Source organism: Callospermophilus lateralis, chromosome 13, assembly GCF_048772815.1.
Source record: "Callospermophilus lateralis isolate mCalLat2 chromosome 13, mCalLat2.hap1, whole genome shotgun sequence".
NCBI classification, from domain to species: domain Eukaryota; kingdom Metazoa; phylum Chordata; class Mammalia; order Rodentia; family Sciuridae; genus Callospermophilus; species Callospermophilus lateralis.
The window spans coordinates 101,165,701-101,192,741 of NC_135317.1; the positions used below are offsets into that span (position 1 = coordinate 101,165,701).

Below are 27,041 nucleotides of genomic sequence, written 5' to 3' on the forward strand. Positions count from 1 at the left end.
GCCTTGTACATTCACGTCCACCACTGAACTACACCCTCAGCCCTTAACTTTTTGTCATATTAATGACCATTTTTGACCTATTTTTTAATGGAAGCCATTTGCTATCACTCAAAAGGTTCTTTTGCTTCTCTGTCACCCTTTCATGTTTAGTAAACTTTCTAGATTCTCTTCTTTATGATTTTCTTTATTTGAATTAAAAGTCTTGTCATATGTGAGTATTTCCTGTAATGTTAACTCATTCCCATTATCTGGTAAGCAGGCTATATATTTCTCCATGTTGGGAGAAATGTTTGTACATCTATATTATGCTTCTCTCATAATTAAAATGAAAACAAACATTTAGTATTTTTTTTGGCTTCACTGAATTTTCCATATAGGAAATTTTTAGTCAGATATAGGCATATCTTGTGAAATATGGTAACCCTACCCTTGTCATAGTTGCAATAGGTAATGATGTTTCTGGAATACTGTGCAAGTTATTTGTTTAATAGGTTTTTGAGTTTTTATTATGTGCCAAGTATTTAGTCCAAGTTTTAGGCTCTTGTGCTGTGCCAAGATAGTGTTACTTTAATTTTTTTTTGTATCTTTTTTTTTTATTTGTCAGTAGTGAATGTGAGATGAAAAATAGTTGATAACCAAAACAGTAGAAACTGATGGATGTAGGGTGTTTTTGTTTGTTGAAAAGTAGAGTAGGGTAGGTTGATAGAATAGTCATCTTCAGTTTATAAAGCTGAGGTAAATTTATAATAATTAGGATACAGAACAAAAAATGTACTTTAGGAATGATCTTTATAAATCACCTTTGTAATTTCTTTTTTTTTAATATTTATTTTTTAATTGTAGTTGGACACAATACCTTTATATTATCTATCTATCTATTTATATGTGGTGCTGAGGATCGAACCCAGGGTCTTGCACGTGTGAGGCAAGCGCTCTATCACTGAGCCACAACTCCAACCCTCACCTTTGTAGTTTCTTAAGTCATTTTTTTGGTTAAAATATTGTTTATTTATGTTAGGAACTAAAGGATATCTATAAAGAAAACATTTTTTATAATTATATAACTCACAAATACTCTTTTTCATTGGCAAATACTCTTTTGACATTGTGGTGAATGTCTTTTTCAATTTATTTAAAATGTACATATATAAAAATTGTTTAAACAAATGTCAGATGATATTGTAGCCACTGTATTGTAGGTCATTACTTAACTGCAGTGGTATATTGGTAGGGTGATTTTTTTTTTTTTTTTTTCCTCATGTAAGTTTGATATTTTTCTGTAATTTGTTTGAACAGTATTTAGATAGGAATTTGATATAAGAAAGGGGAAAATTTCTGTAATCACATTTTTTCCAGAAATAACTACTAATAGGTTATTTTTATATCATATATTGAAAAATGATTTTTATTGTCAGTATATTGGATTCATTGAATTGATATTTACAAATTTCATTTAGTTGACTTCCTAGTGTTTTGATTGCTTTCATTTTAGTTGAGTCTTTACAGATAGCCCTTCATTGAACACCTTTCTACCTATATATTTTCTTAGAACAATTTTTTTAAAAAAGAATTTATTCTAATTGTTATACATGGTGGTAGAGTGCATTTTTGACACATCTTTTATAAATGGAGTATAACTTCTCATTCTTCTGGTTGTACATGATGTAGAATTACACCGGTAGTGTAATCATATATGCACACAGATTAATAATGTCTGATTCATAAAATAAATTCTTAAAAGTAAAATCCCTAAGCTAAAATGGATGCAATACCTTACCAGTTTTCCTGTAACTTTCTCTCTAGTAAAGTTATGCTGGTTACATTTCCTGCAAAAAATACATAAACTGATCATATCTCTGTGTCTTCTTCTGTATGACAGAATTTTCTTTGTGTTTCTCTCTGACTAAAAGCTAATATATAGATTTGGATTTTGTTGTTACTAGTGAAGGTAATGGTTTTCTCATGTGACTTTTTGTATTTTTTTTTCTTTTCATTTTTATTTGAATACACTCTTAGTATATTAAGGATATAAGCACTCTAGTAACTAACATGTAAGCTTTGCTTGCTTAAACTACACCATAGATATTTGATTTTCTAATATTATTTTATAGAATGTAAATTTTATAAACTTAAAATTTAGTACCTTTAAAAGTTAACATATAATAAACTTGCAATTTGAGTTTATTTTCACATAACTTGAATATTATTCATGCAGTAGATGCTCTGTATATCTTATTCATGATGTAAAAATAAAAGCTGAAATGAATTGTTAAGATTATTTATGTTGAATTAGGAATATAAGACTGTCATTTTGTGGCCAGTTTTAATTTTTTCAGTTTTTAAATGGATTTAATTAAGCTTGTTTTATTTTTTCCCTGCTAATAGCTACAAGTGTATTCATCAGAGTTTGGAGGACAATAATAGATGTCCCAAGTGTAACTATGTTGTGGACAATATTGACCATCTCTATCCTAATTTCTTGGGTGAGTCTTTGGAATTATTTTTACTTTATAAAAGGATGATTTGTTTTCCCAAAAGTATGTGCTGGTACTAATTTGTTCATAAAACCTAGCTCAGAGGTAAGCAAGTTTCACTCTACCACCTACCAAGGTACTTTCTTCTTTTTTGGCATAGCTTCAATGTGTTGTTAGTAAATATCACATTTAAGTTTCAAAAAGAAAAAGAAAAAATGAGCCAGGTGGCACATGCCTGTAATCCCAGCAGCTTTGGAGTCTGAGATAGGAGGGTTATTGAGTTCAAAGCTACCCTCAGCAATTTATTGAGGCCCTAAGCAACTCAGACCCTGTCTCTAAATAAAATAAAAAAAAAGGGCTGAGGACATGGTTCAGTAGTTCAGTGCCTTTGAGTTCAATCCCTGGTACCAAAAAAAGAAGAAGAAAAAAAAACCCCAAAAATTAATGCTGTCTTTACAATCTTTTGTAGAAGGCTTAAGGAGAATGCTAAAGGTGTAGAACAACTTTATGTCTCTCTATGCAATATTACACATTCTTCTGCTTCTCCTGCTGGGTCAGCAGTGAGAAGTAACAGGAAATGGTTCACAAAGAAGGGAAACCCACGTTTGGTTAATATTGTGGAAAAGGGTAGAAGTTGTATATGAGAATTTCTAAATAAGGGAAGAGAATGTGTGAACTGGGAAGGCAGTTGAAAAGTCAGAGCTAGGGAAAGAAGACAGACACAGTATTTTTACACAGAAGTGGTAAAAACTGGAGAGGAAAATCGAATTATATCATGTACATGTATGAATATGGCATAATGAATTACACTGTTATACATAATGTACTAATTAAAAATCTGCAGAGACATGCATCCATAAGAGTAAATAGTAAATGCTTAGAAATAGTATATAATTAGAAGCTGATGGGAACAATGAAAAAAAAAAAAAACCTCTTCATGTCAGATTGCCTAAGATATTGTGGGATACCTTTAGTTTGAGTATTTGGAGAGTGAATAGGAAGCCAGATAAATTGTTAGATTAAAGTAGGCATATCAAATATTGATATGTATCTTAAAAGGTTAAGTCTTCATTCTAAAGAGCTTACACTCAGAGTTAGGTGTTGTGACTACTATGTATTCCGATCAGCCAGAAAATCTCTACCTTTTATTTTCATTCTCTTGTCTGTCTCTTCTTCCCTCCAGGGCACAGTCTTTATGCTCCTCTCTGCTCCTATCTATCTATCTCCCTGGATCCTGAGACCTCTCTTTTTTCACCTAAGTGTTGTTCAGGTTGGGGCATTAACACTCAATATTCTACATAACTGAAGTACATCAGCCTGCTACATATCATATTCAACTTCAATGTGAAGTTATGGGCCCATTCTCAATATGAACAAGAATGTAAAAACTATTAGAACACAACAGAAAAGACTAATGCTAAATTAATATGCCAAGGAAATAGGTAAATTATTCATGAAGGTGACTGATCATAAATAGGATGGACCACCTCTAATGAAAGAATAAAGAAGTACAATGAGATGACAATGTCTGGGGGCTCCAGGATAAACTCTGGATCACTGGTTTTCAGGGAAACCAGCCATGGAGTTATAAGGCTGGAACCTTTAGCCCCCTCCATCCCTAGGGAGGAGAGAATGTTGAAGGTTGAGATGATCACCATTGGCCAATTATTTGATTAAATATGGCAACTTAGTGAAGCCCATGTAAAAACCAGGGTTCAGAGAATTGTGAGTTGCTGAACATATGGAGGTGCTGGGAGGGTAGCATGCCTAAAAGCTCCCTGTTTTTTTCCCCATCCATCTCATACTCTATATATTGATGCATATGGTTCTTCATTTGTATCCTTTGTAATCAATCAGCAAAATTTTAAAAAATACAGATTGCATACTCATTTAGATGGTTACTATCAAAAAAAGAAAGAAAAGGAAATAGAAACGGAAAGAAAGATAAACAGGCATTAACAAGGATGTGGAAGAAATCTGGACCCTTATGTACTGCAGGTGAGGACATAAAATATTGTATCCCCTGGAAAACAGTATGGTGGTTCCTCAGAAATTTAAAAACAAAATTTCCACGTGCCTCAGCATTTCTATTTTTGAGTGGATATCCAAAAAAAATTGAAAGCAGGGGCCAGAAGAGATATTTGTATACCTATGTTCCCAGCAATGTTATTCCCAAGAGCCAAGAGGTAGAAGCATACACATTGTCTATGGGGTGTGCAGGGTGAATGAGTAAATGAAATATAGAATAAACATACAATGGAATATTATTCAGCTTTAAAAAGGAAGGAAATTCTGACACACAATGCTACAACACTTTCAACTTATGCTCAGCTGTCCTTACCTTAATGTACTCTTTCAGTCATCTTGTTTTCCAAGACTTATTCTGCAGCTGCTCCCTACCTCCCCACCGTGTGTGTGTGTGTGTGTGTGTATATGTGTGTGTACACGCAAACATTTGGTTGTCTTTCTATCTTCTCTGTGTGTCTCTCACTGTCTCTTTCTCTACCTTTCTCTTTTTATATAGAATTTATAAATTAAGTTTTATTACTTTACTAATGAATGGTCTTCTTACTCATTGATGTAGAAGACACCATGCATTCAAAATTTAAGATCCATGTTTAGAAACAAAATAGATGGAACCTGTCTCCTTACTACTATCAGGCGCTATCCTAAGTGCTGTGGACTTAAATTCATTTAATTTCTGTTGCAGTCATTTGAAATAGGTACTGCTGTTACCATCTTCATTCCTTAAGTGAGCAAACTGAGAAGGCAGAGATAATGGGTAACATGGCTAAACTTTTATTGGTAGTAGGTTTTGGAATTGGGATTTGGCTCTAAGCAGTCTGGTTCAAGAGTCAATTTTTTTTCTCTCTACTGTCTTGGCCTCTGAAAAGACAGTTGCTGGAGTGGAAGCTTTAGCAGTAAATACGCATTTTTCTCCTACGATGGATATTCTAGGGCTCCATAAAGTTAAAATTAACAAGTGTATAGACAGTAGTGCAAGTTTAGATCTCAATTTTGAGAACTAAGTTTTGAAACGAGGTTTCAAGTAAATGCCTATTTGGATTTAGAAATATAAAAGTGTTAAAAGAGACATGTGAAAACGTTATGTCAGTAAGGTTTAATTTATTCACTCAACAAACAGTGGGTGCCTACTATGTGCCAACCACTGTACATTGTTGAATGTTAGAGGTTGACTTATTAAATGCTTTAATTTGTAGGTGAAAGAAATTAGCTGGGTTTTTTTTCCACTTTTCCCCGGACAAGAAAACATTGATTTTTTTTTTTTTAATAAAATTCCAAAGTTACAGAATGGAACTGATTGTGTTGCTATTCTTGTTTGTCAGTTATGGCACAGTTTCCAAATGATTTTCCCTTTCAATTTGTGGCTGACATTTTAAAATTTGCATGCTTAGCCCATCATATATATCTTGGATTTTTTAAAAAATTGTATTTTAAAAAATATTTCTGTATTTACTTACTTACTTATGATACTAGGGATTGAACCCGGGGGTTCTCTACCACTGGGCTACATCCCAGTCCTCTTTATTTATTTATTTATTAGGGCTACAATCCTAGTCCTATTTATTTATTTATTTATTTATTTATTTATTTATTTATTTATTTGAGACTGATTCTAATTTACTGAGGCTGACCTTGAATTTGTAGTTCTTCTAATTCTGAGTCAATGGGATTGTAGGTGTGTGCCCCCACATTTGGCTTTTGTTCAATTTTAAAGTACAAAAATTAAAAAATTCTTCATGGTGAAGTAATTTCAGTAAAATGTACTAAAATTTTTTTTTTTAAGTTTATTACCCAGGAATTATTTCTGGTCATTATAGGATTTTTTTTTAAATATCTTTTTTAGTTGTAAGTGGATACAATACCATTATTTATTTATATATTTTACATGGTGTTGAGGATCAGACTCAGTGCTTTTCACATGCTAGGTGAGCGCTGTACCATGAGTTACAACTTCTGCCCTAGGAATGGTTTTTAAAGAAGAAAATATGATTTATTATTATTTTTTTAGGTAGCTACATGAAAAGTCTGTTCTAGTAATAGAAATTTTAGTTTTGGTAAATATAACATTTTTATCTATTTATTATGTTTTCTTTTTAGCTTTTATCTGCTAGAACCATTTTTAAATTTCTTTTGGCCTTTAAAAACTCTTATAAGTGTTATAAAAATCAAATTCAGTGCTATGTGAAATTTCTTATTAAAATGTAATGACATGGAAAATGTTAGTTCTTTAAAAAACCATAATTTTTTAACTGTTTATATCTGTAATTCAAACATTACACTCTTGTTTACTTATTCCTGTTTATTCCCTTGCCTTATTTCAAGTTCTCTGTTTTTGTCTTCTCTATATTATAATGACAGTTTTGGGAAGTACATACATTTCAGGCTCTTTAGAGTCAGACTTATTATATATGCTCACATTTCTACTCTTAATTCCTAACTTTTCTTAATCCTTCATATAATCACTCTGTGTATTAGGGTTCTCTAGAAGAACAGAATCCACAGGAAGTATAATTATAAAAAGGGGATTTTTTAGGTTGGCTTTTGTGACCAGAAGCTGGATAGTCTGCAATGGCTGTCTGTAGGCTGGAGAGCTACAAGAACCCGTAGATGCACAGTCCAAGAGGCTGAAGCTCCAGAACAAGAGGGATCAGTGGTGCTACCCAAGTCTTGAGATGGAAAGCTTCCTGAGGGTCACTGTGAAAGTCCTCTCTAGAAGAGTGAAGAAGCAATAGTTCGATATCCTCAGAGGACTGCAGCAGCAAACAAGAACCTGTTCAAGAAACATTGAGCTTGCATCTTCTGCTGCTTCCTGTTCTTCCAACTTTATTCCATCTAAGCCATCATCCTATTGGATGCTGCTACCCAAGCTTAGGGAGGGTCTCCATATCAGTTGGCTATGCCACATGCCAGTCATTCCTTGACACACCCTCACCGACATATCCATAAGCCTTTTAATCCTTGGCATTTCTTAATTCAATCAAGTTGACAATTCAAATCAACTATTACAGACTCCATGTTTCAACTATATCTATTTTAACTCATCTCTAGCTGACTTTGCTTTTCTGTGTCTTTCTCATACACATGCTTTTTAAATTTCTTTTCCCATTCTTTTTCTGCTTTGTGAATTTCTCTGTCTTTATGTGGCCCAACTCTTTCACCTTTATGTGAATCCTGCATATTAACATTTTGGTTGATACAATTTGTGTAATTTGTAAATCTATTTTCGGTGGTAGTATTGATTATCACATTATGTTGCAACTACTGCATCATATCTGTCTTACTATTTTGAGTTCCTTGAGATCTTGGATTGTTTTATTTATCTTCTAATATGGTTTTGATATTTTTTTAAAAAAAATTATATCTGCATTGTGGCACAGTGGAAATTATTAGATGGTTGAGCTTGTATCCCAACTCTGATTTTATATTGTCACTGTGAGTGCTTTAGGCTTTCTGTCCTCATATTCCCTCATTTCTAAATAGAATAATGTATAAGATAATGCCTATAAAGTGAGGTACATGACATGATAGTGCTAGTTTCCTGTTAATCTTTTTTTTTTTTTTTTTGTATTAGTATGTGTTGACTAGAAAAAACACTCAGAAAAAAAATGCAAGTAAAAGTGACTTAAACATTATGGAAAATGTATTGATTGATGGGCAAAGAAAATTTCTGGAACTTGTTTATCCAGTAGTGTGTTGATAAGTTCGTTCTTCCATCCCCAGCATGTGCCCTGGGTCTTTGGCTAGGCACCCTCAAGTTTGAAAAATGGCTCAAAGCAATTTCATATACCTTCCTCTTATGAAGGCAGGGAAGAAATTTGTTTGTTTGTTCGTTTTTTTTCTGTCCTCTTTTTGTAAGGCAGTGTACCTCTCATTGGTTAAAACTGGGTTGTATACTTGACCCAAGTCATTGTTGGGAGGATATGAATGTCTAGATTGGCCTTTCTTAGTCAAGAACTATACTGTGGGGCTGGAATTGTGGCTTAGCGGTAGAGTGCTCTTCTAGCACACGCAAGGCCCTGGGTTCCATCCCCAGTACCACATAACAACTATAACTAAAATGAAAAATATTGGGAAAAAAACCATACTGTGGGCTTGGAGAGGGATCTAGACTCTCTGAAAGTTATGTTACAGTTTGCCATTTAGAAACTAATCTTTTTACCAAGAAAAAGGATAAGATGCATTTGGGATAGGTAAATGACAGTGTCTTCTGTGGTATTTTTTTGAAAATTTACAACAAAAACAAAATCTTTTAGTGTTTATACCTTCTTGTGAATACTCAGATACCCATTCCAGTCACATGTGGAACATGAGACACACAGTGTTGAATTCTCTTTTCACAAGTGTCATTAATGAGAGATTTCATATTCTGAAGAATTTTTTTCTGTGGTAATAAAAGTTGTAATGTTAAAAGGTGTGGGAAGATTGTACTTTGAAATAAAATGAAAAAGTAATAACACTTTCTTTTTAGCATGTTTTTAAGTTTGAACTTTGTAAAGTTAAAGTAGAATCCATCTGTGTTAGCCAGCTTTTCTGTTGCTCTGACCAAAATGCCTGACAAGAACAACTTATAGGAGGGAATGTTTATTTTGGCTCATGATTTCAGAGATTTAGTTCATGTTCATTGCTCTGGGCCCAAGGTAAGGGAATTATGATGGAATAGTGTGGTGGAGGAGCACTGCACCATTCATGGCTGGCCAGGAAGCAGAGAGAGAGGGAAGGGGTGAAGTGGCCATAGGGAAGATGCACCCTTCCAGGGCAGGTTTCCAGTGACCCACCTCTCTTCAGCCTTGCCCAACCTGCCTATAATTACCACTCAGTTAATCCATTTAAACTAGGATGAACTGTTAGGTTAGAGCTCTCTATCCATTCATTTCACCCCTGAATGTTCCTACATTAACACAGGAGCTCTTGGGGGATACCTCATATTCAAACCATCAAAACAGAACTATTAGAAGATGTACCCCCCAAAAGTACAAATTATGTGAATATTTTTTGTTTTTAGTGAATGAACTCATTCTCAAACAGAAGCAAAGATTTGAGGAAAAGAGGTTCAAATTGGACCACTCAGTGAGTAGCACCGTATGTTTCAACTCTTATTACTATTTTTAATGAATTCCATTTTATTGTTTTTATTTAATATTAATAGATGTTAAAGTTTAGTATATAACTGATTTTTCTTAAATAAAAATCGTGTAAGATTATTCTATTTAAATAACTTTGTTGACTATATTAATACTTGGCTGGAGTTTTGAAAGTTCTGATGGGATCACACTGAGGCAGAGTTGGCTTGTAATATGTGGCATTTGAAGGAGTATACGGCAAAGTAGAAATAATGGGCAGATACTTGAAAAAACTGTTGAAAAGATTCTCAGTTCAAAGGCTTAGCCCCAAATTACTGAAGTCAAGTGAGCTTAAATTAACACCTTACCAAGTACAAAGTTTGATAATGTTGGTAGACAAATAATTAAAATTGTGTTACTTATTTTGAAAAGAAATTACACTTTCAGAGATTCTGGTTTAACATTTGTCTTTAATGTGCCTTTTGTATGTGTCATCAAAATTTATTTAAGGGCAAAAAGTTTTTAAATTATAACTAAAAGGCAGTGGTAAGCCACTAGTTAGGAGGAGTAGGTTAGAACATTATTTTAGTATATTTTTGGTATCTGTGTAATAGGATAGAGGAAATAGCAGGTAAACATTTGTTTTAGGGTCTCTAAAGTAATCTTGTCAAGAAACTATTGTGTTTCTTCTTTTCATTTTTAGAATGGTCACAGATGGCAAATATTTCAAGATTTGCTGGGAACTGATCAAGATAACCTTGATTTGGCTAATGTCAATCTCATGTTGGAGTTACTAGTGCAGAAGAAGAAACAACTAGAAGCAGTAAGTGGAAGCAAAGTTTAAAAAACAATAATTTAATTTTAAATGATGATCCGTTTTTGCAATGAAAAGATCTGTAAATTTAGGTCAAGTTTTATTTATATTGGTCTAAAAACATCTGCAAAGTTATTCTGACAGACTTTTCAAGTTAAACAAAAAATTCCTTTTAACCTATCTGAAATGGTCAGTTTGTATTAACAAAAGCTGAATGTTAAAGACCATGAAAAAGTAAAGTTTTATTTTAAGAGGAAACAGTTATATTGATTATTTTCTTCCAGTGACTGTCTTCCTTGTCATATCCTTTCATACTTGAGATTTAGAGCAGAAAATAGAAATTATTTTTATCTCTATAAAATAATTTCAGCAGTTCTCTGGTAGCAGCAACAGTCTCTGGATTAATTAAGAATATTTATAGAGTTGTGTATATCTAAATATACCTTATTTCATGTAATTGAATGAAAATAAAGGTAGAATTTTGTTTATATAAATAGGTATAAAAAATTGTAAATGGGTTGTATAAAATGGGATGTATTAGGAATTGAATATGATCTAATAAAGGCAGTACACACCTTAACATAAACAAATATCCTGACTGAGCCGAAAAGTAAGGGGTATATAGCTTTAGAAAGGGTGTCTGAGTAGCTTACATGTGCAGAAAACATGGGCTGATCAGCTAGATTGAGATTAGAACTTTGTCTTCTCTCGAAAACTACAAGCAAATGAGATTTTCCAATATTGTTGGGAGTCTTTCTTTCATTTATTGTATAAAATATAAACAAAGAAGGTCTTTTAAACTTCATTTTAAATTGTGCAGCTATATACTGATTAATTTAGCTTGGATTTGGATCATCCTGAATAGGGTAGGAATGTTTTGGTAGGGAAAAGTGTTGAGGTTGAATCAATGAGAATGAGTATTCAAATATTCCTTGGCAGGAGTATTTTGTAAGCTATAAAGCAGTTGAATGCAAAGTAAAAGATTTACAGATATGATAAAACTGTGTACTAAGCAGCAGTTAGGGCAAGATCTAAGAGCTAACCCTTATTTATGTTGTAGGGAGAGATCCTGCATTTGGGGACATCAGGTACTTAATATATTAATTAAAGGTATATCACATTTGCATCTGTTATCAGTTTTCTCCTGCTTGAAGGAAATCCTTTATTATTTCTTTAGTGTAAGTCCTCTGGTGGTGAAGTAATACTTCAATATATTTAAGTCTTTGACCATTGTGTTTGAAAGGTGCTTCTGTATAAATGTAGAATTCTAGGTTGACTTTTCAAAAGATGTTACTTCAATGTCTTCTGCCTTGCATTGTTTCAGATGAGCAGGCTACTTTTATTCTTATCTATGGTCTTCGAAAGGACACATGTTTCTCCCAGTTTATTCTTTTTATGGCTTTAAGTGTTTGATTATGCTGCACCTTGATATAGGGGACCCCCATCCTGTTTCTAGTTATTGGGATTCTTTGAACTTCTTGAATATATATGTTTATAGTTTCCTTCAGATTTAGAGATATTTCAACCAATATTCAAATATTTTTCTCCTCTTCCAGTTGGAAACTTAATTGTTTATTAGTTTGAAGTTGTTTCACAGACATTAATGAACAATTCTGTTTATTTTGTTATGTATTTTCATCTATATAGTTCATTTTGGATAGTTTCTCTTGTTATTTTCAAATTCAGTAATCTTTTTGATCTTCTTTGTCTCTCCTTAACAAGCTTATTGTTTTATCTAACTTATAGAACATGCTTACTTAAAAATGATGCTTTAATCTTTGTCTTCTCTTGTCCGTATCAATATCTGCTTAGGTTGAAGTTTTTGTCTTCATATTTTGAAATACATTTACCTGTCTCTTTGCATGTATATTAATTTACTTATGCCAGGAATAATTAATTTTATCTTGTTCTATACTGGATATTTTTGAGCTGTGTTCTGACATACAGTTAGATTATTTTAGAAATAATTTTCATCTCTTGAAACTTGTTTTTAAGTGGGACCAGAGTAGTTCTTTTGTCTAAACTAATTTTGCCCGACTGCTAAGAAAACCTTTTTGGGTGTTCTTTCTGATTTCTGTTGTGTTTCTAGATTTTTTTTTTTTCATTCAGACTGCTGGGAGCCTATGATATTTCTGGTCCTTTGAGAGTTGTTGTTTCATATAGTTGAACTGATGATTTGATAATGGTAGGAATGTAAATCTTAGTTCCTCTTCTACCATTTTAGCCAAGAGTGGGAGCTCATTTATTTGCTTTTAGTTGTTTAAAATTGATTGTGATTTTTAGGATATGGCCTGTTTTGTTCAAATGTGACACTTGCATTTGAAAATATTGTCCTTGGAGTGGTATTATAAATAGTTAGAATTGGTTAATGTTATTCAAATCTTTTTTTTTCTCTTACTTTATCAACCTTGATAGAGGTATGCTTTATTTTGATTATCTACTTTTTAATTATGTGTTTTTTTTTGTTTCATGTATTCTGAAGCTCTGTTATTAGGTTTATATAATTTAGGATTCTTATGTCTCCTGATAAATTATTTGCTTTATTATTATGAAATGTATAATTTTATTGCTAGAAATGATCCGAATTGTGATGTCTACTTTGTCTGATATTGATAGAACAATAGCACCTTACTTATAGTTGTTATATTTTTTATCCTTCACTTTCATTCTGTCATTGTCCTTTTAAAGTGTGTGTCTTAACAGTATATATGGTTTATTTCTTTTTTAAACACAATAAGCTCATTTAGTGCAAATGCAATTGATGTTCATTTAAAGTGTGTGTGTGTGTGTGTGTGTGTGTGTGTGTGTGTGTGTATGTGTATGTGTATGGTGCTGGGGAGGGAATCTAGGACTTGCATATATTAGATAAGTATTCTACAACTGAGCTACACCCCCAGCCTCTAATATAATTATTGATATGGTTGAGTTTGAGTCTACTACATGGTGTTTATTTTCCATTCCTTCCGTCTATTCTCTATTCTGTTTTTCACATTTTTGCCTTTTATAGAAATCATTGAGGTTTTAGTTTTGTATTTTAGTATGCCATTCTATCTTTTCCATTTTTTGCATAGTTTTTTATTGTATTTTTAATGGTTCCTGTAAAGATTACACATCTTTTTCTTTTCACAATCTCGAGTTAATAATATCACTTCAAGGACAATATTTATAGTCAACCTTGAATCTTTATTATGCCACTTTAAAGGAAAACATAAAATTTTAAAATAATTTATTGCCAAACTGCCTTTTGAGGTTAAAACTATGTTATAAACTCTGATAAATATTGTTATTTTAGCCTTAAACAGTATTTTGAAGATGTGTAAAGAGTAAAAATACTTTGATGTACCCTTTCTTTTTTTTTTTCCCCCCCTTAGATCTGGGCTTTCATCTGGCTCATTTTTCCTTTATCTCTGTAACTTTCTTTACTCTTTATTTTATAGTTGCTTGTTTTGTTATATATAGAAGCCTAGAGGTGTTGTTTTTTTTTCATTTACCACTTTAACAATACTTTCTTTTTTTTTTTTTGCTTCCTTTGTTTTTGATGAAATCAGCAATCATTTTTACTGTTTTACTAAAGATAATACACCCCTTTATTGCTGCTTTTAAGATTCTCTTTTTGACATTGGTTTTCAGCTGTGTGACTATGATATTCCTAGGTTTCATTTTCTTTATATTATTCTGGTTGTGTATCATGGAATAGAAATATCTACTGTTTGAATATTGTCAACCATTTTGTTTAGCACTATGTTTCTTTTTTCTCTTGATTTTTAGTAATATATTATTATAAAATTTCATTAATCACATATTCCTGATGCTCTGTTCTTATTTTTACTTATATAAAGTATAAAATAAATAAATATACAACAAAATAAATTAATTATATGTACATTTATATTTATTCTGTGTATCAGATTAAATGATACATATTGAATTTTGAGTTCTTTATTCCTTTCCTTTGTTGTGTCCAGTCTGCTTCTAATCTCATGTAGTACTTTCTATGTCTTTCCCTCCTACCTCTGCCCTTCTTTCTGGAACCCAGGGAGAGACCCTGCAAGTACTTTACTACTGGGCCACACCCCCAGTCTTAGTGTTTTTTCCTTAAAAATCAGACATATTTTTTGTTTCATTTTTTCATTTCTAATAGTTAAATTTTTTTCATTTCTTTTCTATAATTCTGTGTCCTTTGCTCATTTTGTCCACTTTCCCTCTCAACTTTTTACCAACTTATAGGAATATTTTAATGTCCTTTGTTGCTTATTTAGCATCTGGGTTATCTGAATTTACTTCTGTAACCTTTTTATCCTTTGATTTTTCTACCACTTTTCATGTCTTATAATTTTTTAAAAATTTTGTCCTATATGTTCTACATTCATGAGTGGTATAGAGACTAAAGAAGTTAACACCTATTTTTCCTGAACAGTCTTATTTTTCTTTATCAGGGAGAAAGGATGAGAGACTGATTTTGGGGGGGAGGGTCTAAATCAGGACTTATACATAAGTTGGGGCTCAATTGCTGCTTGAATTACTTTCATTTTAGTGGCATCTGATAATAATATATTTTTTGAGTTCATATACTTTTTGTTGTAACTGTAGGAGCAACTTTTATCTTTTAATCTGAAATAGATCTGTTCCTATTTTTTTAATATCTATTTTTTTGTTTTATTTTTATGTGGTGCTGAGGATTGAACCCAGTGGCTCATACATGCCAGGCAAGCTCTTTACCACTGAACTACAACCCCAGCCCTGTTCCTATTTTAACATGAGTTTTGTATTATGAAAGTGTTATCTGTGATAGTAGTTCTTCCAAATTTTAGTTTTCATTCTATGAACTCTTGTGACTTTTTACAAATATTCTTCTCATGCTTTGATGCACATGTGTTCTTAAATTGTTTTGAGTTTTATTTTAGTCAACTTTTTCATTCCTGTGACTAAAAGACCTAACAAAAACAATTTTAGAGGAGGAAAACATTTATTTGGGGGCTCATCATTTCAGAGGTCTCAGTCCATAGATGACTGGCTGCTTTCCTCAGGGCTCAAGGTAAGGCAGAACATTGTGATAGAAGAGTATGGCATTGTGATAGAAGAGTAAGGAGAGAGACTCCATTTACCAGATAAATATATACCCAAAGGCACATCCCCAATGACTGCTCTTTTAGCCACTCCCTCCCTGCCTTCAGTTACCACTCAGTTAACCCCATCAGGGGATTGATTCACTGCTTAAGGCTCTCCTAACCCAATCATTTCTCCTCTAAACCCTGCTTTGTCTCACACTTGAGCTTTTTGGGGACACCTCACATCCAAACCATAACAGATATATTTATGTTCTTCATATTTAATTTTTAATCAGGTTTTCATACTTTAAAAATTTCTTTTAAAATCAGTTTATAATAAAAAATCCTATCTAGTACAGAGAAAATTATATTAGTTTATTAATGTGATTACGGATTTTTCAGTTTTCCTTCCATTATTGGATCTTTTAGTTTTATATCCTCCACTGTACTGAACAAATAGAATTGGGAAACCCTTCACTTGTAAGAAGATTCAGTACCTAGTCTTTATTTAGAGCTGTTCACTTTACCAAACAGCAACGTTTTAAAATTGTCTTGTCTTAATGTACCAGAGGCTTTTATGCCCCAGGACCATTCAGCAAGGTAAACTTCTGGTTAAGTAAAAGCCTTTTTTTCCTCCTATCATGTAAAGAACAAGTGAGAACTATCAGGAGAAGTAGAGTTATGCCTGGTAAGCAGATCATTTGTATGAAAGAGAAATATGGAAGGTTGAATATTTGTGAATGAATTTCCTGAAACCTTCTGTGCCATATATACTATGGATCTGTAATCCAATGTGTAGGCTGCTGTTGACTTTGCAACTGGAATATTCTTTAATTTTTTTGTTTTGAATTAGATTTAAGGAAAATAATTTGTTGATATAAAGAAAAATTGAATAATTGTTTTGTCATATATAAGGTATGACAACATGACTCTTAGTTTGAGAAAGGTTACCTGTTCATTTTTATTGATAGGGAATCTGAAGTCAAGCAGCAGGGAACCCACTCTTAAAATTAGGTAGTATTTGGGTTGAAATCCCAGAACCCTTGACTTATCACATCTGGAACATTTTTTTTTCTTTTTCTTTCTCTCCTCTTGGCTTATTACTTCCACTTGCTTCCCTTACTCTTAAAATAAGTCATAAACACGTCTAATTTACAATGTCAAATGTTATTAATAAATAAGTTTTATAGCAAAAATTAGCATTCCCTAGTTTTTTATCATTCTGTATCAGCTGCCTAGATAAAACCTTTTCAGTTTTTTATTTTACTTTTATATTTCTATTTATTTTTAAACTCAACATGAAAATTGTACATATTTATGGGGTTCCATGTGTTTTGATATGTGCATACCTTGTGTAATGTTCAGATCACAGAGTAAACCTCTATTTTCTAATAGACTTATTTCTTTGTGACAAAAACATTAAAAGTTCTCTTTTTTTGTTTTTTACTTTTTTGAGTAATGTGTAGTGTATTATCATTATCTATAGTAATTCTACTTTGCAAAAATAACACTCCTGTATTATTCTATTTAGAAAGTCTTATGCAAGTAGAAACATTTCTTCCCTAAACATGCTAGATGTTCTGTTGAGAAGGTACTGTAGAGTTCCCAGTGCTTGGGAGGATGTACTCTGTAAATAAAAGCATAAGGACCAAATTATTCATTTATAATAAATATAAAAAGTCATCTTTATGTTACCATGTTTTAAAAATTAATTTAATTGTAAAACATTAATTCAGTTGTGTTTTTCTAATTTTAATATTCTATTGTGATTATAAGTTTTTGTTTTTATCTCTCCTTGTTTGCCTCAACTGAAAATTTTCCTTGGTCTGTTTCATTGCTTATGCTTTTAAGTGCAAAGATCCCCACCCTCTCCCCAGAAGAATAGATAAATTTGGGGAATGAGTGTGAAGTGCTTGTGTTTTTTTTTTTTTTAAGTATGTATTACATATTAGTGATTCTTCAGATTTTAATGGGCTTATTTTTATCATCTGGACCCTTATTAAACAGATTCCTGGGATCTTTTCTAGAGCAAGAGAATCAGAATTTCTAAAATCTGACCCTGACTCTATTTTAACAAATGCCCCAGATAATTCTGTTTCATGATCAGATAAATGGAAGTTTTATTAGTCTTTCATATTTATTTTTGTTTTGATATTACTCCACTAGACTTTTTTATTCTAGCTTTCCAACAAAAATGTTTTAAAATTATATTTGTTTATGAGCTGTCTTTATGATTACTCTCTTTTTAGCTTTTGATATTCTTTTTACATATATTTATCAGATTCACTTGGAATTCCTTGGTTATTTGGTGAATTTTAATGGAAAATGTGAATATTTATTTTTTACGTTTTGATATATAGTAAATGTCAAGGCTTACAATTATTACTTCTCAGTTTCATCTTTGTTTCAGTTACTAATTAGGAATAGCATGGTTTCTATCATAAATGGTAGGTGTGCATTTATGTGTTCGTGCACACCCACCATTTATGATAGAAACCATGTTTCCAAATGTTTGGTTTTGGCTAACATGTTCTACAAAAATATATTAATTCTCACACTCACTGAGTAGATAATGGTAAATTTGGCTTTTGAAAAGTATGAATTTCTTTGTATTATGCTGACCCTTGCAAAAAGAAATTTTTATGGGAAGATTGATTTTTATGTCAAGAAATCGTTAGTTCCTCTATGAGTTTTGTCTTGATATTTGACTGTGTAAGAGAAGCCATGGCCCAGAAATATATCTTCAATGTGTAGAACACATGTTTCTTAAAATTAACATCAGTTATTTTCATGGAAAATTGCTTGCTTTTTGAAATGTCAGCCAAGAAGTGGGAAAACCGTTTAGCTAGGACCAGTAGACTAATTGAAATGAGTGTGTAAAGTTGCTCAATGTTGGTTATACTGTGGTGTTAGTGATAACTCTGAATTCAAAGTGATATTTTTAAAAGAACAATTACAATTTTTTGTTGTAGGAATCACATGCAGCTCAGCTACAGATTCTTATGGAATTCCTCAAGGTTGCAAGAAGAAATAAAAGAGAGGTATATTATTTTGTGTTTTACATAATATTTTATGTACTATTGTTGATTTTTCTTTAGAAAAACATTTCATGCTAATGAAATATTTAAATACTTAAAAACATTGACTTTCAGGACATTTTCTTGGGCTTTGTTTTACTGTGAAAATTTGATTTTTTTAATCCTTTTTTGGAGATGTGCTTAAAGTTTTCAGAAAGATTTACACTAATGATTAACCTTAAAGCTCTAAAAAGAGAGGATAGAACTATCAAATGACAGCTGAGGTTGTGGCCTGGTGGAGAGCTTGCCTGCCTTGTGTGAGACACTGGTTTCGATCCTTGGCACCACATAAAATTTAAAAAAAAATAAAATAAAGGTATTAAAAGAATTATCAAATTACAGACTACCCTTTATCATGGAAAGAAAATTTAGGGAAATGTAATTAAAGCCTTCAGGGTTAACAGTTTTTCTTACAGAAAAAAAAAATGCATGTGAGGAAAATAAGTAAAACATAGCCACATATTTAGAACTTGGAAAGTCTAAGTCATGCAAAGTAGCTAAAAAGCTTTATATTAACTGTTTTAAAACCAGTGTTCTTATTTAACATAACATTTCTGAAGTCATTTTCACAAATGTATAAAATATGGAAAAGTCAAACAGAATTTGCATAGCATACGATAGTTACTCTGATATCTTGTGTATTTCTTTAAAGTCTTTAACTATCTCAAATCTCTGATATTTTTACTTTAAAAGTTGTCATATTTGGGCACTTTTTACTCTTTAGAAAAAAGCATAATTATTATGTTCTGTGTTCTTGACTATCTTCTTTTTGAAAATAAAAAGATGAGAGAGGTTTTTTTTTTGATGAAATATTCTAGGTGTACATTGCCAGAACTTACTGTTCCTTCTTTTTGGTTATTCTTTGTGTCCTATTCTTAACTTTTTCTGAGTTGATTCAGATTAGATTTGTCTGGATTTTGCTAGTGATGATAGCTAAATACTCAATGTGATTTGAGACTGTATTTGTCTTACCCTTAACTTTTGTAAGTCAACAATTATGATTGTAATATCTGTTTATGGAAGCATCTTCATTGTATTTTTAAGATTTTTGAGTCTGTGTGTTCCCCCACCCCTTCCTTTGGGTGGGAGAGGGGATGATGTCTAGTCATTCATTTGTTTAAATGTTTGTAGCATAGTACTTCTTAAACTACAGTATACATGAAAATCACTCAAGGATGTGTTAAAATGCAAGTTCTCATTAAGGGGCTCGTTTTGAAGCCTGACAATCTGCATTTCTAACAAGCCCCATGATTTTGAAATTCATAATCCTTGGACTACACTTTGGCAAGGCTAAAAATTTTTAAATATATGGTAATAAAAGTAATCCAACATGTGTGTGCTCAACATTTTTTTGCTATAGAAAATTCTTTGAAAAAATGATAAGTTTTTTATATTATGCATACCTGTTCTTTTAAACAGAATGTGAAATAGGGTTGCAGTTATTTTGTATTTTTCTTTTTTGTTTGTTTTAGACTTTGGACTCATTTTACCTTCCACACTTGAAACTCATTGGTTTATTCTGTAGTTACACGAGGGTGTGAATATCCAAGAAAGGAGGATCTTTGGAGGCTATCTTAAAATCTGTGTATCATAGCATTTAATGTTTAAATGTATTGAGATTATCATCTTTTTGTCTTCCTTCAGGTTTAATTGAACAAAAGGACGTTGGGTCTCACATAAAAACCAGACTTATCTGTTCAAATCTGTACCAGCATTTGAACAGTTGCTTTGTATTTCATTTGATTTAATTACAAAACAGACTTTTGGGCATTTGGGGTACTACTTTTTTGAATAGAATATTTTGATAAGTCTTAGTTACTTTTTGGTTTGTTTAGAATTTAAAGAATTAAACTTTTACATGAAATAAAACACAGAAAAGTGCATAAATTAATTTAAAATAGAGTAACCATCTGTGTAATTGCTGTCCTGATTAAGCAAAATATTGCTGGGACTCCTAAAATTGCTTACCTTGTACCATTTTCAGACTATAACCTTCTTTCTTATTTACTAGGTGACCAATATCCTGATATTTACAGCAGTCTATTGCCTTTCTTTAGTATTTTGCTGCTTAAGTATTTATATGTCTCTCTATATTTGAGCTTTGTATAAATGTTTTTGTGCAGTATGTAATCTTTTTTTTCTTCTTTGACTCAGTGTTAAAGTTCATCCATAATATTGTTTATGACTAGTTGATTTTGTTGCAGAGTGTTTCTTTAAATGGATATGGCCTGTTTTCATAAAATAGATGTTTATGAACATTTGGGTTGTTTTGGTTTTAGTTTGTTCATAAACAATGGTACTTAATAACAATGTGTATCCAGGTATGTATTAACATACATATATGTACGGAATATATTTTAAAATGGAATCAGTGAGTCATAGGGTATGCACATCTTCAAATTTAATAATGCAACAGTGTTTTCCTAAGCAGGTTGTATTAGTTGTTCCTACTACAAACAGTGCATGAGGGTTTCTGTTGTGCTGTATTTTTGATAGAAGTTGGTATCAGTAGACATTTTCCAGTTTAGTTGACCTTGGGGGGTATGTATTGCTATCTCTGGGGTTTTAATTTGCATTTCCTTGATAACTAAGGAGGTTGAGCACCTATTTATTAGCCATATGGAGTTTTTAAAAATTAATCTGTGTCCAAAGTACTACTTATTTAAGACATTTTGTAGTTTTTCTGTTTTGATTTTTATTTACTGGCTTGATGTTTATATATTCTAGACATAAAATCTTAATCAGACTTATCTGTCACAAATATCTTTTCTTCTAATTGGGCTGCTTTTTTCACTGTCTTACATTTATTAACAAATTTCCAACGTGGTCATTTTATCTTTCCTGTTAGAGTGTCTTTTGTAAAGATTCCTTCACCTGTGTTCATGAAGATATTTTCCGATATTGTCTTTCACTTGAAGCTTTTTTTCTTCTTTTACATTTAGATCTATACTCTGCTTAGAGATTTATTTTTGTGTATGATATCATGTATAGGGATCTTTTCATTTGGACACCCAGCTGTCCAAAGCATTCTTTTTTATTAAGAAGTTCATCATTTTAACTGTTGCTTTGATATTTCACCTGTGTCATACATCCTGTGATCATATATGCGTGTGAGTTTCTAGGATGTCTTTTCTGTTCCACTGTTTTTTGTCTATCTATTGACATACCACATTTTATTGATTACTAGAATTTTAAATTACTTTCTTTTTTCTTCAGGAAACGAGGCTATTCATGGCTCTTTGTATTTCTATATTAATTTTAGAATCAACTAATATATTTCTATGGTAAACGTGCTATGATTTTATTGAGATTATTTTGTAGATAAATTTGGGAGAATGTATCTTTACAATAATTGTGTCTTCTAATCCATGAACATGGTATTTCTCTTTATATTTAGGTCTTTAAAAATATCTTAAAATTTTGATATTTTTTAGGGTATCAGTCTTGCATATCTCTATTTTAGATTTAGTCATTTTTGATGCTATTATAAATGATGTCTGTGTCATTAATTTTAGTTTCTTATTGCTGCTGGTATGTAGAAATACAGTTGATTTTTACATACAGTTTTTTAAAATATTCAGCATCCTTGTTAAACTTTCATTAATTCTAGTTTATTTGTAGATTCTTTTATTTTTTCTGTGTACACATCATAATCTGCAAATAATAAGAGTTTAGTGTCTTTCTTTATGATCCTTATATCTTTTATTTATTTTTCTTGTCTTACTCTGCTGGCTAGGACATCCGGTACAATGATGAATAGAAGTGGTGATAGCTGGGCATCCTAGTCTTGATGCTGATCTCAAAGTGAAAGCATTCGACGTGTCTCCATTAGGTATGATGTTTTCTGTAGGTTTTTTGTAGGTACTTTTTAATCATTCAAAGAAATAAATTTCTATTCCCAATTTGCTAAGAGGATTTTCTTTGCTTTAATTATGAGTGTAGTTGAATACGCTCCAAAATTTTTGGGCATCTGAGGCAATCATTTGATTTTTCTTTTTTCATTCTATTAATGTAGATAATTATATTGATTTAATATTAGAAAGTCAATCTAATTTTGCCCTAAAGCAACAGCCATTTCAATTAACCCAGGGGTATCCTTTCTTAGAATGTTTATAATTTAGGAAAACCCATCAGGACAATTGAATGAGCTTCTTTGAATCCTTTTGTGGAAACCAAACTTGTTCATTATGCATATGATCTACACAGTTTGGATTGTTAATACTTTGTTAGGATTTTTCCATGTATGTTCATAAATGAGTTTGTGGGACTTTTTTTTTTCTTACGCTGATCTTGTGCAGTTTTGCTATAAAGAATATGTTAGCTTTGTCAGATGAGTTGGAAGTTATGCCCTCTTTTGCTGTTTCTTGGAGGAATTTGTGTAGTCTAGGATCAATGTCTTTGTTGAATTTAAAGATCTTACTGGAGAAGTCATACCGCCTATGATTTGTTTGCAGGAACTTTATAATTATGGATTCATGTAGATGAAAGTGTATATGCTTTTTAGGTTTTTATATTGTATATTACTTTTGATATGTAATACTTACTTTGAGTTGTCTGCTTTATCATAATTTTAAAACATATTGGCATGAGATTGTCTTTATAGTCTTAGCTTTTTAGGTCCCCAAGATTTTTAGTGATGCCTTTCATTCCTGATACTGTCTTTTTCTTTTTCTTTTTTTCTTGACCAGTTCTTGCCAGGGAAGGATCAATTTTGTGAAATTTATTGACGAGCCAATTTTTGACTTTATCCTCTCTCTCATGTTGGTTTCCCATTTTTAAAATTTATGATTCTTATTATTACTATCTTTCTACTTATTTTAGTTTTATTTCCTTGTTCCTTTCTTTTTTAAAAAATTTATTTACTTATTTGTTTATTTATTATTGGTTGTTCAAAACATTACAAAGCTCTTGACATATCATCTTTCATACATTTGATTCAAGTGGGTTATGAACTCCCATTTTTACCCCAAATACAGATTGCAGAATCACATCGGTTACACATCCACATTTTTACATGATGCCATATTAGTGACTGTTGTATTCTGCTACCTTTCCTATCCTCTACTATCCCCCCTCCCCTCCCCTCCCATCTTCTCTCTCTAGCCTATCTGCTGTAATTCAATTCTCTCCCTTGTTTTTTTTTCCCCCTTTCCCCTCACAACCTCTTATATGTAATTTTGTGTAACAATGAGGGTCTCCTTCCATTTCCATGCAATTTCCCTTCTCTCTCCCTTTCCCTCCAAACACTCGTCTCTGTTTAATGTAAATCTTTTCCTCATGCTCTTCCTCCCTGCTCTGTTCTTAGTTGCTCTCCTTATATCAAAGAAGACATTTGGCATTTGTTTTTTAGGGATTGGCTAGCTTTACTTAGCATAATCTGCTCTAATGCCACCCATTTCCCTGCAAATTCCATGATTTTGTCATTTTTAGTGCTGTGTAATACTCCATTGTGTATAAATGCCACATTTTTTTTATCCATTCATCTATTGAAGGACATCTAGGTTGGTTCCACAGTCTAGCTATTGTGAATTGTGCTGCTATTCTTATAGTACGCTCTTTTAAGGTCTTCAGGGAATAGTCCTAGAAGGGCGACAGCTGGGCCAAATGGTGGTTCCATTCCCAGCTTTCCCAGGAATCTCCATACTGCTTTCCATATTGGCCGCACCAATTTGCAGTCGCACCAGCAATGTACAAGTGTACCCTTTTCCCCACATCCTCGCCAGCACTTATAGTTGTTTGACTTAATAATGGCTGCCAATCTTACTGGAGTGAGATGGTATCTTAGGGTGATTTTGATTTGCATTTCTCTGACTGCTAGAGATGGTGAGCATTTTTTCATGTACTTGTTGATTGATTGTATGTCCTCCTCTGAGAAGTGTCTGTTCAGGTCCTTGGCCCATTTGTTGAGTGGGTTATTTGTTATCTTATTGTTTAATTTTTTGAGTTCTTTGTATACTCTGGATATTAGGGCTCTATCTGAAGTGTGAGGAGTAAAAATTTGTTCCCAGGATGTAGGCTCCCTGTTTACCTCTCTTATTGTTTCTCTTGCTGAGAAAAACCTTTTTAGTTTCAGTAAGTCCCTTTTGTTTATTCTTGTTATTAACTTTTGTGCTATGGGTGTCCTATTGAGGAATTTGGAGCCCGACCCCACAATATGTAGATCGGAGCCAACTTTTTCTTCTATCTGACGCAGAGTCTCTGATTTGATATCGAGCTCTTTGATCCATTTTGAGTTAACTTTTGTGCATGGCAAGAGAAAGGGATTCAGTTTCATTTTGTTCATATGGATTTCCAGTTTTCCCAGCACCATTTGTTGAAGATGCTATCCTTCCTCCATTGCATGCTTTTAGCCACTTTATCAAATATAAGAAAGTTGTAATTTTGTGGATTGGTCTCTGTGTCCTCTATTCTGTACCATTGGTCCACCCGCCTGTTTTGGTAGCAGTACCATGCTGTTTTTGTTACTATTGCTCTGTAGTATAGTTTGAAATCTGGTATCGCTATACCACCTGATTCACACTTCCTGCTTAGAATTGCTTTTGCTATTCTGGGTCTTTTATTTTTCCATATGAATTTCATGATTGCTTTCTCTATTTCTACAAGAAATGCCGTTGGGATTTTGATTGGCATTGCATTAAACCTATAAAGAACTTTTGGTAATATCGCCATTTTGATGATGTTAGTTCTACCTATCCATGAACAGGGTATATTTTTCCATCTTCTAAGATCTTCTTCTATTTCTCTCTTTAGGGTTCTGTAGTTTTCATTGTATAAGTCTTTCACCTCTTTTGTTAGGTTGATTCCCAAGTATTTTTTTTTTTTTTTGAGGATATTGGGAATGGGGTGGTTGTCCTCATTTCCATTTCAGAGGATTTGTCGCTGATATACAGGAATGCCTTTGATTTATGCGTGTTGATTTTATATCCTGCCACTTTGCTGAATTCATTTATTAGCTCTAATAGTTTCTTTGTAGACCCTTTTGGGTCTGCTAGGTATAGAATCATGTCATCTGCAAATTGTGATAATTTGAGTTCTTCTTTTCCTATTTTTATGCCTTTAATTTCTTTCATCTGTCTAATTGCTCTGGCCAGTGATTCGAGAACTATGTTGAACAGAAGTGGTGAGAGAGGGCATCCCTGTCTTGTTCCAGATTTTAGAGGGAATGCCTTCAGTTTTTCTCCATTCAGAATGATGCTAGCCTGAGGCTTAGCATAGATTGCTTTTACAATATTGAGGTATGTTCCTGTTATCCCTTGTTTTTCTAGAGTTTTGAACATAAAGGGATGCTGTACTTTATCGAATGCTTTTTTCGCATCTATCGAGATGATCATATGGTTCTTATTTTTAATCCTATTGATGTGGTGAATAACATTTATTGATTTCCATATATTGAACCAACCTTGCATCCCAGGGATAAATCCTACCTGATCATGGTGCACAATTTTTTTGATATGTTTTTGTATCCGGTTCGCCAGAAGTTTATTGAGGATTTTTGCATCTAGGTTCATTAGAGATATTGGTCTGTAGTTTTCTTTCTTTGAAGTGCTTTGTCTGGTTTAGGAATCAGGGTGATGAATGAATTTGGAAGAGCTCCTTCTTTTTCTGTTTCTTGAAATAGCTTGAAAAGTATTGGTATTAATTCTTCTTTGAAGGTTTTGTAAAACTCCGCTGTATACCCATCCAGTCCAGGGCTTTTCTTGGTTGGTAGTCTTTTGATGGCTTCTTCTGTTTCCTTCTTTGTTATTGGTCTGTTTAAATTGCGTGTGTCTTCCTGACTCAATCTGGGCAGATCATATGACTTAAGAAATTTATTGATATCTTTACTCTCTTCTATTTTATTGGAATATAGGGTTTCAACATACTTTCTAATTATCTTCCGTATTTCTATAGTGTCCATTGTGATATTGCCTTTTTCATCCCATATGTTAGTAATTTGAGTTCTCTCTCTTCTTCTCTTCATTAGCATGGTTAAGGGTCTGTCGATTTTATTTCTTTTTTCGAAGAACCAACTTTTAGTTTTATCAATTTTTTTCAATGTTTTTTTTTGCTTCAATTTCGTTGATTTCCGCTCTGATTTTAATTATTTCCTGTCTTCTACTACATTTGCTGTTGTTTTGCTCTTCCTTTTCTAGGGTTTTGAGATGAAGTGTGAGTTTATTTATTTGTTTGTTTTTTCTTTTTTTGAGGAATGAACTCCAGGCAATGAATTTCCCTCCCTCTTAAAACTGTTTTCATTGTGTCCCAAAGATTCCGATATGTTGTGTCTGTATTGTCGTTTATCTCTAAGAATTTTTTGATTTCCTCCTTTATGTCTTCTGTAACCCATTGATCATTCAGTAACATATTGTTCATTTTCCAGGTGATGCCGGATTTTTCCTTCCTTCTTTTATCATTGATTTCCAGTTTCATTCCATTATGATCAGATATGTTGTATGGTATTATCTCCACACCTTTATATTTACTAACAGTTGCCCTATGGCATAATATATGGTCCATCTTTGAGTAGGATCCATGTGCTGCTGAGAAGAACGTGCATCCACTTG

General features: G+C 32.4%; 1 protein-coding gene across 4 annotated transcripts in view; it reads left to right on the forward strand.

The window, feature by feature from the left end:
* The window catches only part of Cop1 (COP1 E3 ubiquitin ligase), a 178,873-nt gene that overhangs the window by 25,093 nt on the left and 126,739 nt on the right, over positions 1-27,041 (forward strand). For 2 of the 4 annotated variants that reach the window (XM_076872857.2, XM_076872860.1), the window contains exons 3-6: positions 2,386-2,483; positions 9,502-9,578; positions 10,263-10,382; positions 18,394-18,462. In XM_076872857.2, coding sequence (XP_076728972.1) covers positions 2,386-2,483; positions 9,502-9,578; positions 10,263-10,382; positions 18,394-18,462 — 364 coding nt within the window. The remainder of the gene's footprint in view (positions 1-2,385; positions 2,484-9,501; positions 9,579-10,262; positions 10,383-18,393; positions 18,463-27,041) is intronic. The other 2 variants (XM_076872858.2, XM_076872859.2) reach the window with 2 other exon arrangements.